Source organism: Microcaecilia unicolor, chromosome 1, assembly GCF_901765095.1.
Source record: "Microcaecilia unicolor chromosome 1, aMicUni1.1, whole genome shotgun sequence".
Taxonomy (NCBI): Eukaryota; Metazoa; Chordata; class Amphibia; order Gymnophiona; family Siphonopidae; genus Microcaecilia; species Microcaecilia unicolor.
The window spans coordinates 276,726,883-276,740,840 of record NC_044031.1 but is presented as its reverse complement, the minus strand read 5'-3'; the positions used below and the strand labels follow the sequence as shown (position 1 = coordinate 276,740,840).

Genomic DNA, 13,958 nt, shown 5'->3' with positions numbered 1-13,958 from the left:
ATATGAATATTCATAGTGGATATCCTTGAATATCTGACAGGTTGGGGTGCCTCCAGGACCAGGTTTGGGAACCACTGGCCTAATGGTTAGTGCAGCAGACTGAGATCCTTGGGAACTGAATTTGACTCCCTCTGCAGCTCCTTGTGACTCTGGGTAAGTCACTCAACCCTCCATTTGCCAGATACAAAAATGAGTTCCTGTGTATAATATGTAAACCGCTTTGTTTATAACCACAGAAAGGCAGTATATCAAATCCAATACCCCACCCACACATTTTTTTTATAAGAGAATTAACCTCTAAGTGTGCAGATGAGACACTGGGAGTGATTGAACCAGAGCAAAGCACAAGTGCAGAATAGTCTGCAAGTTAACTGCAACTCGGGAGTGAAAAAGTAAAAATTCCCCTTTTGTAGCTTCCCCCTAAATTAAAATGTTTTTACTTTCTCCCCCAGGCGGGTATCACCACCACGCTGAATTCACGCTGCTCAGTGCTGGCTGCTGCCAACTCTGTCTTCGGGCGATGGGACGACACCAAAGGGGAGGAGAACATTGATTTCATGCCAACCATCCTCTCCCGATTCGACATGATCTTCATTGTCAAGGATGAGCACAACGAGCAAAGGGACATGGTACGGGGGAGGAGGGGTTGGGGTGGGAAGGGAAGGGATGTGCTGGTTAGGTTAGCAGGGAGGCAGGAGGGCTAAAAGGGTGTCGCTGGGAGGAATGCTGAGAGATGGCAGGATAGGATAAAGGGGGGCTTTTACTAGTGACTGTATGGGGCAGATTTCTCAGTTGAATGAGAAATGTGAACAAGGAAGTCTGTCCGGAGCCAGAAAAACACAGGGATGTAGAGGGAGAGGCATAACCATAAGACTTCTGAGCAAGTTGTTTGTGAGACCTTATTTGGACTGTGATGTCCAGTTCTGGCCTCTGCATTTCTAGAAAGACAGAAGGGCCAGAGAGGCTACTAGAATAATGAGCTGCACCTTGTGAAACGAGATCTTAAGACTGGAAAAGGTGTACTTTAGATGGGGTGGAACTCTTCAAAGGCACAGGAACCAAAAGGGGATATTGTGGTGTAACACTTTGGCACAGTGCTTCCCAGACTTTTCTGATGTGACCACATTTTAGCAGTTAAATTTGACATGACTCCAGTGGCATACCAAGGGCGGGGCGGTGGGGGTGGTCCGCCCTGGAAGTCATCAGGTGTGGGGGGGGGGGGGGTGCTCTGCTGGCACCGCAGTCCCCACCTACCCACCAGCTCCATCGACAAGACGACCCTCTTCTGCCACCCGGCACCCAGCCTTAAAAAAAAAATCAATGAAGCACTTCGCATCTGCTCTGCTGTAAATGAAGAGAAGGGCCGACGCAATGAGGCAATTTGCTTCATTTACAGCAGAGCAGACGTGAGGCGCTTCACTGATTTTTTTTTTAAGCGTGGGTGGCAGGAGAAGAGGGTCGTCTGTCGACGGAGCTGGTAGGCAGGTGGGGACTGGGTTGGAGAGGGGGGCTCAGATGGGAGAAGGGGCCTGGATATTAGATTGTAAGCTCTTTGAGCAGGGACTGTCTTTCTTCTATGTTTGTGCAGCGCTGCGTACGCCTTGTAGCGCTATAGAAATGCTAAATAGTAGTAGTAGTAGTAACGGGTCAGAGAAGGGGGCAGGAGGGAGAATGGGTCTGGGGCTGAAAATGGGGGCCCTAATGCAAGGCATGTGGATGAAGGGGACTGGAACTGGGGCTGAAAAGGAGGGTAAGTGGGATAAGGGGGCTAGTACTGGAACTGGGGGCTGAAAAAGGGGCAGGGGCTGAAACTGTGGGGACTGAGGGCTGAAAAGGGGACAGGGAGAAGTGGCTGGGGGCTGAAGCTCGGGACAGGTGGGAGAAAAGGGCTGGGGCTGAAACTGGGGACTGGTGGGATAGTGGGGCTGAAACGGGGGGGGGGCCGAAAAGAGGGGGCAGAGAGAGAGGGGACAGATTCTGGATGGAAGGGGGAGCGAGAGGGACAGCAGACCCTGGATAGATGGGAGAGGGAGGGCAAATGGTGGATTGAAAGGGCAGACAGTGGATGGAAGGGGGAGAGAGAGGGCAGACATTGGATGGGAGGGGACGGCAGAGAGAGAGTGACGACAGATGCTGGATGAAAGACAGTGAAAAGAAGATGAGGAAAGCAGAAACCAGAGACAAACTGTAAATAAAATATATATTTTTATTTTTTTGCTTTAGGATAAAGTAGTATTGTAGATGTGTTAATAAATGTTTATAAAATAGAACTAATTTTAATACATTTTGACTAACTTTTGGAGAACAAAACCCCCTTCCTAAGGTCAGGATAGGATACTGTAACAGCACTATACTGTATTGACCTGAGAAAGGAGGTTTTGGCCTCTGAAAGCTAAATGTATTAGTCCAATAAAATGGTATTTTATTTTCTATATGTGTTTTATTTCTATTTGTTAATTTGTAAAGTGGTGATTATTTGTTAGTTTTTTCAAATTTACATCTGCTGTCTTTATATTTTGCACAGTACTAGGGGACATTTTCTGTTTCTGTGGTGTTGCATTGTATGCAGAGTCTGGCATCTTGGGGGTTCAGTTTAATTTTTGTCTAAATAGAAAGTTTATGATTACTTATTATATAGTGGATTAGGGTGTACCTGTTTGTGAAAAAGACATGGCTTTCAGTTGACATTGACTGTGCAGGATCGACGATCTGGTTTCGTTTTACAATAGGTGAATTGATGTTCTAGTGGTTACTGTAGTGTTTAAGATGCTTTCCTTTTCCTTGTGTGACTTGTAGAAATTACTGCTTATGGTATGCAAGAATTGCTCTATAGGTCCTGAGTGTTGTCACCTGCCTGTTAGTTAAAGGATTGCAGGAGAAAAGGAGTCTTGGGGAAATCAAAGGTTTCTGTGCATATTAAAAACTCCTGTTGCACGACGGGTAGATTCGAGAATAACACTGAGATATTCACAGAAAGGGTTAAGGAGTAAAGAGTGGAGGAGTGGCATAGTGGTTAGGGTGGTGGACTCTGGTCCTGGGGAACTGAGTTCGATTCCCACTTCAGGCATAGGCAGCTCCTTGTGACTCTGGGCAAGTCACTTAACCCTCCATTGCCCCATGTAAGCCGCATTGAGCCTGCCATGAGTGGGAAAGCGCAGGGTACAAATGTAACAAAATTAAAAAAAAAATAAGGATATGTGGATGTGGTGAGGGTAGAAATGAGCCCTTAGTGCCTAAGGCTGATTGGTGATGGTTGAGTAAGGTTAAAGCTAGAGAGACTGGGATTGCAGCAGACTGTGAAAGCTGGACAGACCAGGGTGTGTCTTGCTTTGAAATGTCTTCATGATGTATGTAATCTGTGCGCTTCCACAGACGCTGGCCCGGCATGTGATGGGTGTACACCTGAGTGCGCTGACCCAGGCTCCCTCCACTGGCGAGGTGGATCTGCAGACCCTGAAGAAGTACATTGCCTACTGCAGAATGTGAGTCTTGCGCCTCTGCTTTGATATTCCCCCCGTGTGCAGTTTCCTTCACCAAAGGCTCCCTCATAAAACTAGTTTCCCTCTACGTGTTCACCTCCCACACAGGCAGTGGCATGCTGGTAAATTTAACAGGCTCTCTCCCCGGGTATAACCAGCCCTGCATTTTTTTTTTTGGGGGGGGGGGGGGGGGCAATGCATTACTCTCTCTCTGTCCTTCCCCCTCATGTCAGAGCTCCCATTAAACCATAAGAACCCCATTAAACAACAAAACTTTATAGCCCAAATCAAATAGTACATGATTAAAAGCTTTCACAAACTACTGCCCAGCTGTTCAGCTTGCTCTTTGGAATTTCTCCCCTGAGACTTCTCATCCTGAGACTCATCCAAAAAATCTTTAGGGTCCAGACCTTCAGTTTGAGAACTCATTCCTGCCTGAGTAAACAGCTTGGATCAAAGAAACTAAAGGAGAAGGTTGTCATGCTGAAGTACAAATTTTGATAATGAAACAGTGATTGAATATTCACATAGCAAACACCCTGAGCCAACAGATTTCTTTTCCACTGAACATAATTAACTTTGTATGAACTTGACTGCTAATAGTGTGCTGAACTGGACAATGGTGGCACATTTAAACTGACTCTGGAGAGTTCTGCTAAAGGAAACTCTTCCCTCATTAATCAATACCTTTTTTGTGAAGTAGTAGTAAAAAAAAAAAAAAAGGCAAGTGCATTTTTATAATATCCCACTGTATTCCACAAAGGAAAAGGAGCAAGTTCTCACATGCCATCTTTTCTTTTTGTAGGTACAGGAAAAAAAAAAAGATTTTAAATGCTCCCAGGTTTCAATCTAATTCATGTTTAATGTGGGTTAGAATCTCTGAATGTTGAGCACCTGATTCTCATAACATGTCTGTTTAGGGGCCCTTTACCAGGAGAAAAAAAAAATCTGTGCATGTTTTACAGTATCCTCCCCACCCTACCTACCTATTCCAGACCTCCTCCCCACTGGTGTGCTGGAGGGAGCAGCCCTGCTGTATTTAACAACTGGCTTGCAAAATCTTTAAAAACTTAACTGGCTCTTGCGAGCTGGCTCCAGCACATCACTGCACTCAATGCACTGAAGCCCATTGATTGACTCGTCACAGTGATTTCCCCTCCCTTCCGTTGGATAATGGTATATAACAAAGCCTCTTCCTCTGCAGGAAATGTGGCCCTCGCATGTCTGCAGCAGCTGCAGAGAAGCTGAAGAACCGCTACATTCTGATGCGCAGCGGGGCCCGAGAGCATGAGAGGGAGAGTGAGCGCCGCTCCAGCATCCCCATCACTGTCAGGTGAGAGCAGAGCACAAGGTGTTTTCGCTCTTCAGGGACAGTAGCTCCTGTATTCTTGCCTGCTTGAGTGAGCATGGTCCCAGCGTTGCCCTCCTTTGCCAATGAATGGTGTGTTTGATGGCATGCACTGTTACACAAGTACATAAGCATCAGCGCATTGGGACAGACTAAAAGTCCATCAAGCCCATTATCTTGTTTTCCAATAGTGGCCAATCCAGGTCACAAGTACCTGGCAGGATCCCAAAAGAGTAAAACAGATTTTATGCTGCTTATCCTAGAAATAGTAGTGGATTTTCTCAAGTCCCTCTTAATAATGACTTTTCTTTTAGGAAATTATCCAAACATTTAAACCCTACTAATTTAACTGCTTTCACCACATTTTCTGGCAACGAATTCCAGACTTTTACTACACATTGAGTGAAGAAATATTTTCCCCGATTTGTATTAAATTTAGTAGCTTCGTTGCCTGCTCCCTACTTCTTGTAGTTTTGTAAAGAGTAAACAAACGATTTATGTCAACTCGTTCCACTCCACTCAGTATTTATAGACCTCTATCTTATCTCCCCTCAGCCAAGTCTTCAAGCTGAAGAGCCCTAGGCTCCTGCATCTGTGGTGTGCTGATTATTTATTTATTTATTTTTGATTTCAGGCAGTTGGAGGCAATTGTTCGTATCTCAGAATCCCTTAGCAAGATGAAGCTGCAGCCGTTTGCCACAGAGACTGATGTGGAGGAGGCATTGCGGCTCTTTCAGGTGTCCACATTGGATGCGGCCATGTCAGGCAGTCTTTCAGGTGAGTGTGGGCAACTGTAATCTATCTTGGTGAGGAGGCTAAGGCTGGTGTTTGTGGACTGGCAGCTAATACCCCTGTCTAGTGTTTGAAGTTCTTGTTAGTTGACCAGATACAAGACATTGCTAATACTGTGTCTCTTTTAACTTAAAAAAAAAAAAAAAAAAGAGGAAAACATGGGAGAATGGCTGGCTTATTGTGTGTATTTGTGGGTGAGGAGACTCCATTCACATTCTACAATACCAGTTTAACCGGCATCACATACACCAGCAGAAACCATTTCAGAAATTCAACTGTTAACCTTGTTCTTGGGCGGCTGTCCAGCCATCAACCCCCCCGAGAAACCCAGAGGACAGGGAAATCAGATAAAGATATGTTACCATTGCATTGGGTGAATGTCTCCCTTTTTTATTTTTTTTTGCTATTTCCCGGTTCTATAATACTGTGCAAGGAGGAAAAGTTAGTGGTTTGCTTTAAATGCTGGTTTGAACTGTTATCGTAAAAAGGAGGGGGGGTTCCTGACGCGGGGCCTGCCCAAGAGTCGATTGGACTAGTTGAGCTATGGGGTCAGATGGGTTGGTAGGGGGGGGATGTAAAGAGAAGGAGTTGTGGGGGGGGTTGGTATGGATCTAGGTTATTTATGGTTTTTTTGTTTTTGTGGGGAGCATTGTTCAAGTGAGTAAGCTCAAGTTATCTGATTTCCCTGTCCTCTGGGTTTCTCGGGGGGGTTTATAGATATGTTACCATTGCATTGGGTGAATGTCTCCCTTTTTTATTTTTTTTTGCTATTTCCCGGTTCTATAATACTGTGCAAGGAGGAAAAGTTAGTGGTTTGCTTTAAATGCTGGTTTGAACTGTTATCGTAAAAAGGAGGGGGGGGTTCCTGACGCGGGGCCTGCCCAAGAGTCGATTGGACTAGTTGAGCTATGGGGTCAGATGGGTTGGTAGGGGGGGGATGTAAAGAGAAGGAGTTGTGGGGGGGGTTGGTATGGATCTAGGTTATTTATGGTTTTTTTGTTTTTGTGGGGAGCATTGTTCAAGTGAGTAAGCTCAAGATCATCAACATGTATTGCCCCTATGTTGTTAATTTGTCATGTAGACGTCAATGTGTTTCTGTAGCACCAGGGTTCAATGCAAATTTACACGTAGAGCAGAATCTAGGCATAAATGCCGAATAAACGAGAAGAGGACCCCCCCCCCCCCCCCCCCCCCCCCCCCCCCGGCGAACCATCCACAAAAGTACATAAGTATTGCCATACTGGGAAAGACCAAAGGTCCGTCGAGCCCAGCATCCTGTTTCGAACAGTGGCCAATCCAGGTCACAAATACCCGGCAAGATCCCAAAAATGTACAAAACGTTTTATACTGCTTATCCTAGAAATAATGGATTTTCCCCAAGTCCATTTAATAACGGTCTATGGACTTTTCCTTTAGGAAGCCGTCCAAACCTTTTTTAAACTCCACTAAGCTAACTGCCTTTACCACATTCTCTGGCAACGAATTTCAGAGTTTAATTACACGTTGGGTGAAGAAAACGTTTCTCTGATTCGTTTTAAATTTACTACATTGTTAGTCCTAGTATTTTTGGAAAGCGTGAACAGATGCTTCACATCTACCCGTTCAACTCCACTCATTATTTTATAGACCTCTATCATAGCTCCCCTCAGTCGCCTTTTCTCCAAGCTGAAGAGCCCTAGCCGCTTTAGCCTTTCCTCATAGGGAAGTCGTCCCATCCCCTTTATCATTTTCATCACCCTTTGTCCACACAAAGCTCCCTCCACTCGCAGCAGTAACATCCATACAATGCTCCCTCCACTCATGACAGTCAGTACTCATAAAGTGTGGTACAGGGACCCATAAAGCACCTTCCAATGGTAACATATCTATCATCTGCATGTGTAGTAATTATGACAGTAATTCAAGATCCGAGATCTGGACATCAGTGCGTCCTTCAACACCAGGATACAATTCAATTTTACATATAAAGCAGAGACTAAGCATAAATGCCATCTAGTAAGTAAAAGAAAAACAAACAAACCCCTTAGTAGTAAATGCTATTGGCCTCAAGCCCAAATAGTTATGTAGCAGGTCCATCCTCTGAACAGTGTAGTTCTATCTGGTAGTTTCATAATCCCGCTCTCTGTGTTGCCATTCCAGACTCCCCGACCACCGAGGCACACAGCCCCACAGCCATGGTCCAGCTTCCAATAGGTGCAAACCCTGTATGTCACTCCAGAAGACTTCTTGGGACCACCATTCGTTTAAACCCAAATCCAGCAGCTGCATCCATACGAAAGATGTTGGTAAAGTAAAAAGGTCCATCCAACGACATTCCACAACTCTGCTCAACCAAGAAATACACTTGTTGCATGCAACCCATTGCGAGGGGACCAAGTCAGCAAAATTGAGTCACCTAAGTAAATCCAAAGAACATGTAGAATCAGCGTTCCATGTACATGATGCAATTAATTCCCTTCAGGCCTCATCCATGGAAGTAGGTAGATCTTGCACAAAGGCCTGAGCCGCTTCAGGCGAGTCATAAAATTGAGGCTAGCCTTCCGTGAAAATCTTTAGGTGGGCTGGGTATATCAACGCAAACTGCATATGTCTGCGGTGCACTTTAGCACACACCGGGGTGTACGCCCTCCTTAAGCCCACCACCCGAGTCGAGAAGTCTTGAAAGCAGAGCACCTTTTTGTTGTCGTAGGTAAGAGGACCCTTAGCTCATACAGCCTGCAAGATTTCTGTTTTATGCGCAAAATTTAGGATCTTCAGTATAACCACCCGAGGGCGCGACTCCTCCGGTCTCTTCGGGCCTAGCTGATGCGCCTGCTCAATATGCAGCGGTCCCAGCTTAGCCCGCAGCCCCAAAGAAGAAAACCAGGATTCCAGGAATTGTCTCAGACCCCCTTCCGCAGTGCTTTCAGGAAGACCCACCAACTGTAAATTCCCCCTCCGGGAGCGGTTTTCCATATCGTCCACTTTGTCTTCCAATACTTTCATCTTGTTTTGTAAAGTGGTAGTCAAAGTTGAGAGCTGTAACACCTGATCCTCGAGGTCTGAGACTCGCTGGCACTGCGTAGAGAATTCACCTTTCAAAGATTCCAATTTCCCGTCCACTGTGTCCAACTTGTCCGCCACTCCTTGCAAGCGCTTATCCAGGGAGTCTGCAATCGCCGCCTTTACCTCCGCTACCACTTCAGCCACCCATGCGGAGCTGACGGAGGAGCTCCCAGGGTCTTCACCCGCCGCCATCTTGGAGTCGTTTTGTAGCGCCTTCTCTTTCTTTCAGCGTTGCAACTTTGCAGACATGCTAACTGCTCTACTAAAGTTCCTTTTTCGCTGCCCTGCTATTTCACCAAGCCTATTCGTTCATGATACCGGTTCAGATCACAGAATTCTGCTTGTGGAGGGTGTGTTTTTGCACTCCAGGCCCAGGAGCTCCCTCACTCATGTCTGCTCTCCTAGCATGACATCACGTGACCTCCTGTATATTGTTTTTTAAATGTGAACTCCTTTTTGGAATAAGGAAAAGGGTAGGGTCTCTCTATTGGTGAAAGGAAATGGAAGCTATTAAGTGGGGAGGGCACCCAGCAACCTGGAGCGGGAGGCTTTTGTGTGGTGTTGAAGGGCTCATAGGGCATTTAGTCTGTCATGTGTCTTCTCATTTTCAGGTGTGGAAGGCTTCACGACACAGGAGGACCAGGAGATGCTCTCACGCATCGAGAAGCAGGTGAAACGTCGCTTTGCTATTGGCTCACAGGTGTCTGAGCACAGTATTGTCCAGGACTTTCTCAAACAGGTGAGAGCCACAGGCAGGAGGCGTGTTCAGCTGTTCTGTACTTCTCGGCAACTGTAATTGCCATGGAGTATCGCCCAACCCCTTATCTAAAAGCAGTTTAAGATATATACACTTGCTGCCCTCTAGAGGAGAAGAGTCTTCAAGTGTCAATAGACACGGGAAATTAATTAGCCAGAATGTATTGAGCTTCTGTATGCTTAAGTATTTCTTCTTTCCTCTCTCTCATCGCTACAGAAGTATCCCGAGCATGCCATCTACAAGGTGCTACACCTTATGATGCGACGGGGTGAGATCCAGCACCGAATGCAGCGTAAGGTCCTCTATCGCATCAAGTAATAGGGACCAGTGCTTCACATGGAGGGATGGTCTGCATCCAGAGCCCAGACATCAGCCAGGACAAAAACTCTTGCACCACTGCTCACCAGAGCTCTTGCAGCCTATTCTAACAAACATCTTGTGTGCTTTCTCTTTCCTGCTCATGCAATGAAGTGCTTTCCTGTGGGACTCTGAATTCAGTAGAAGAGCAAATGTTGGTTCCTAGGAAAAAACTCTAGTTTAAATGTTTTTCTTTTATTTTTTTGGGGTGCCTGGAGCACAGGCCTCTATACAGAGTTTTTTTCTTGAGGTCCAGCCTGCTCCTGGCTGTCCGAATGAGAGTGCTAACTTAGGATATGGTGGGCAGAATCTATTGTCTGGAGCTTATGTTGCCTCTTGCTAGCTGAAAACCTGTTGCCATCTGACTGTAGTGCAATGTGTAAAACCCCCTTGGATCACAGGTGCCCTCACACTGCTAGTAAATCCTGATTAAAAACTTGACACCTCTCACCTCCACCCAGAAAGGGGGGGGGAAACGTGGTTTTTTTTTGAATCAGTCATTCCATGAATCAAAGGCAGCCCCGTCATTATTATTTTTTTATGCTGGTTGACTTCTTTTTAGGAGGTGGAGTCTGTGATAAAGTGATCCTGGCAGTAGTCTCTAATGTAGTGCCTCTGGTCCCATCTGCCCTGGCAACCAATGTACATAGAATAGGAAGAAGTCTTTTTCTATTTCACCATTTTGTGACTCTCCCACCCCACCCCACCTGTTTTGTGTTTTTTGTCTGGCTTTCCTGTGCTCTGTTTTTGCAGTAGGAAGCTCAGGTTCGGTTACAGCCCTTCCAGCCTCCTGAGTTTTGTGACCTGCGTTTTTTTTTTTTTTTGTATAGTCCTTTCCCTGCACTATAAACCAGACGGCCCACAGTGATAGCAGCTGGTTCAGGGTCACTGACTGTAGCAGAGCAGGATGCTACAGAAGGAGACTGGGTGCAGTAGAGGCATTTGTAGGACTTCTGTCCTGCTGTGGACTCTGTGTATGTTACTGGAGGAGTGAACCTGCTCTGTGCCCCCTTCCCATGCAGATAATGTAGGTGGCAGCAGTGTGTATATATTTTGTTGATGAGCATATTAACACATTAGTTTTAGCACATTTCTTGTCACCTTGATCTACAAGCGCAGCATGTATGAGCAGTGATACTGGTCAGTCTATGGTGAGAGTGGTCAGTCTATGGTGAGAGAGATCTGTTGACTTCAGGTGCTATATACATGCTGCAGCCCAAATCAATTGGGTTGGGAACTAGGTTTTCCTCACTGTGGAGGGAGGGGGGAAAGTATATGTGTGCAGTTTTGTGGCGTCTAGACTTGATGCAATGACATTGTAAATTTCTGTTTTAAAGAAAAATAAATTTTCAGAGGAAATTGCTTTTTGGAAGGGACTGTTTTTGTGAATCCTGTCCTAGGTTCCTCCTTGTTGCCTTGTGTTCCAGGATCATATGAGGTGTTGGAAATAATGTGTAAAATAGGTGCAGTGTAGAACTCCAAGGAAATGCTGTGGGGGGGAGGGGGTGAAGATCAGTGTTCCTTTTTTGAGGGGGAGGGGGGCACCATTGCATTGATCTTGTGTGGGGATTGGTGATCCCATCCAACACATGAGCTGCTTGGTTCCCTTGTTTTCTCTGTTCTCTTTAGTGCCATCTTCTCGTGCCCCTCTCAACTTCTCACTTTTTCCTCCATTCCTTTTTCTTCTCTCTCATCTGCATAATACTACCTCATGTGTGTGGGGTATTTTTTTTTTTTTGGGGGGGGGGGGGGGGGGGAGTTTAGTCCTCGCCTTTGTGGCTCCCCCTTCTCCCTGTTGGCATCTTATGTATATTTAAAACTCATGAAATAACAAGGTGGGAGAATGGTGGGTGGGGCACTCGACCTGTTATCTGGGGAACCCATTCAGATCTTACCCACGCTTTGGTTGTTGGGCTTATTGCCCTGCAAAGTAAGCAAGGGGGAAAAGACTGGTCAAGGTGGGGACTGTGAAGGCATCACAAGGGGGCTATTGCAAATTCTTGGAAACAAGAGGCGGCCCTTGCAATACACATCTAGAAGCAATGTTTATAAAAGCCAAACCAGAATGGAGAAATTAATAGATATTTGGATCAAATATTTAGTAAAGATGTGGATGAATGGACATTTACTGGACTGTTCAGCGGTGGGGGGGGGGGGGGGGGGGGGGGGGGGGGGGGGGGGGGGAAGAGAGGCTGACCGAAACAAATTGCTACCAAAACTGTCTAGCCACTTTTGGCCAAAACCGCTGTCGAGAACTAATTACCTGGTTTCAGCCGAAACCAAAAACTAAAGTTTGGTTATGTGAATGTGAACGAAAGAGGCCTACTGGAGATTGTCTGAGCTTCTAGTCGGCAGCCCTCTGCTAAATCCACAGGAGATTATTCTCCAGTCCCAGGAGCTGCAAGCACAGGATGACAACTGAGAGAGCCATTTTAATAGGGACTTTTCAACAAATCTGGCACATTTAGGTTTCAAGTCAATGCAGATGTCTTAAATATCTTCTGAGACAGGACCTTTATGAGAGCATGTAAAAGAAAAATAATCATGATTATCAGCTTTACCCAAACTGCACAAGTGGCAAGAGAAAGTAGCATTGAGATGTTTCCAGTTTTTTTTATATTAAGTTATAAAACTAAGGACAAACATGATACAGATTCTTATTAAAATACTAGTAAGAAAGGCCCGTTTCAAAACGCAATGAAACGGGCGCTAGCAAGGGAAATCCCCACCCATCCCTCCCTGCCGAGTTCCATACCTCCCTCTGTCCCTCAGTTTCTCCATTCCCGGCGAGTTGCAGACCCCCTCCCTCCCAGTTCAAGGCCCCGTTCACGCCCCTCCCACTGAGTTGAAACCCCCCCCTTGGCGTTACTGCCTGCCCCCCCCCCCCCCAGTGGCGCGACCCTGTGGACACCAGCCTTTCGTCTGTATGATTCAACATTTTTATTGATGACTGTGCATAGGAAACACATCCAACAATATGAATATACAAAGATTCAAATAAGAGCAGGTACTCAGTAAACTAAGATGATACAGATCGTCATCAAGCTTTTAACACTTTCCCCCCACCCCTCTATTTTATATTTCAACGCTTTTATTGATGACATTGCAAAATCGTTACCACCTTCCATTTTAAGAGGTACCTTAACTTAACCATGAACAAACAAACAGCTAATACATTTTATTATCTTATGTCATCTAGCTTTTATCGTTTCCACCCCCCTCCCTATGCCCATCCTCTCGTTATCTTTATTTAATTAGTGTTGCTCTACCAATTTGCATAATTTGACTTCCAGAGCGACTGATCATGCTATGACACTTTAGTTATTTAACTATTCATTAACCATTGTATTGTCATTTTGGGCTTTCCTCTCTTCTCCCATGAACCCCCTCCCTTCCCCCCCTCTTTTTCCATTACCTTTATTGATAAGTGCATGTATTGATAGTCTGTATCATATCTATGAAATCTCATAAAATGCCAAAACCTCACAGTTGAGAACAATAATTATAAGAACCTCAAAACTTTTATTGATGTCTCTCCCCCCTCCCCTCTTTACCATGAAGCTCATCCACCCGATAGTGAGGCCTGACACATGGATTGTGTCTCATGTTTCTAATTTTATTCTTTCCATACATACCGACTAACCCAAATTATTCAAAACCTGACTCCGAGCTCGTGGGGATATTTTATGCAGGTACGCCCCCCAAATTTTTATAAATCGTTGACGCCTCTTTGGTGTATTACGGGCGTCCTGCATTTCCCATAACATAAGTTCGTGGAGCCTGTTTCTCCAATACCAATATGAGGGTCCTCTATCCGTTGTCCAGCAATTTAGAATACATTTTTTCCCCAAAATACAAAGTTTACTAAGGAACATCTTTTCTTCTAGAGTTCCTTTGTTCCATGTCGACATGGAGCTTAGTATCACCCTCTCAAAGGACAGGTCCACCCGGTATCCCAGAACCCAACCCAAAAACCTAGAGAGAGCTAACCAAAACCCCCGTACCTTTTTGCATTGCCACAAACCGTGGCTAAATGATGCATTTGCCTCTGCACATTTAGGACACTTACTTGTTTCTACCACTCCTGCATACCATGCCTGTTTAACTGAGAAATATGCCGTGTGTATGGTACGAAAATGGCATTCCTGCAACTCAGCACTATGTACCACCCTTACCCCTC

General features: G+C 45.5%; 1 protein-coding gene across 1 annotated transcript in view; it reads left to right on the top strand.

Annotated features, from left to right (window-relative positions):
• Positions 1-10,214, top strand: part of MCM5 (minichromosome maintenance complex component 5) — a 41,241-nt gene extending 31,027 nt beyond the window's left edge. Inside the window, exons 11-16 of the mRNA XM_030206788.1 lie at positions 453-629; positions 3,373-3,482; positions 4,684-4,812; positions 5,462-5,604; positions 9,276-9,403; positions 9,638-10,214. Of these exons, the coding sequence (XP_030062648.1) occupies positions 453-629; positions 3,373-3,482; positions 4,684-4,812; positions 5,462-5,604; positions 9,276-9,403; positions 9,638-9,739 (789 nt within the window). The 3' untranslated portion in view covers positions 9,740-10,214. The remainder of the gene's footprint in view (positions 1-452; positions 630-3,372; positions 3,483-4,683; positions 4,813-5,461; positions 5,605-9,275; positions 9,404-9,637) is intronic.
• Positions 10,215-13,958: the final 3,744 nt, after the last annotated feature.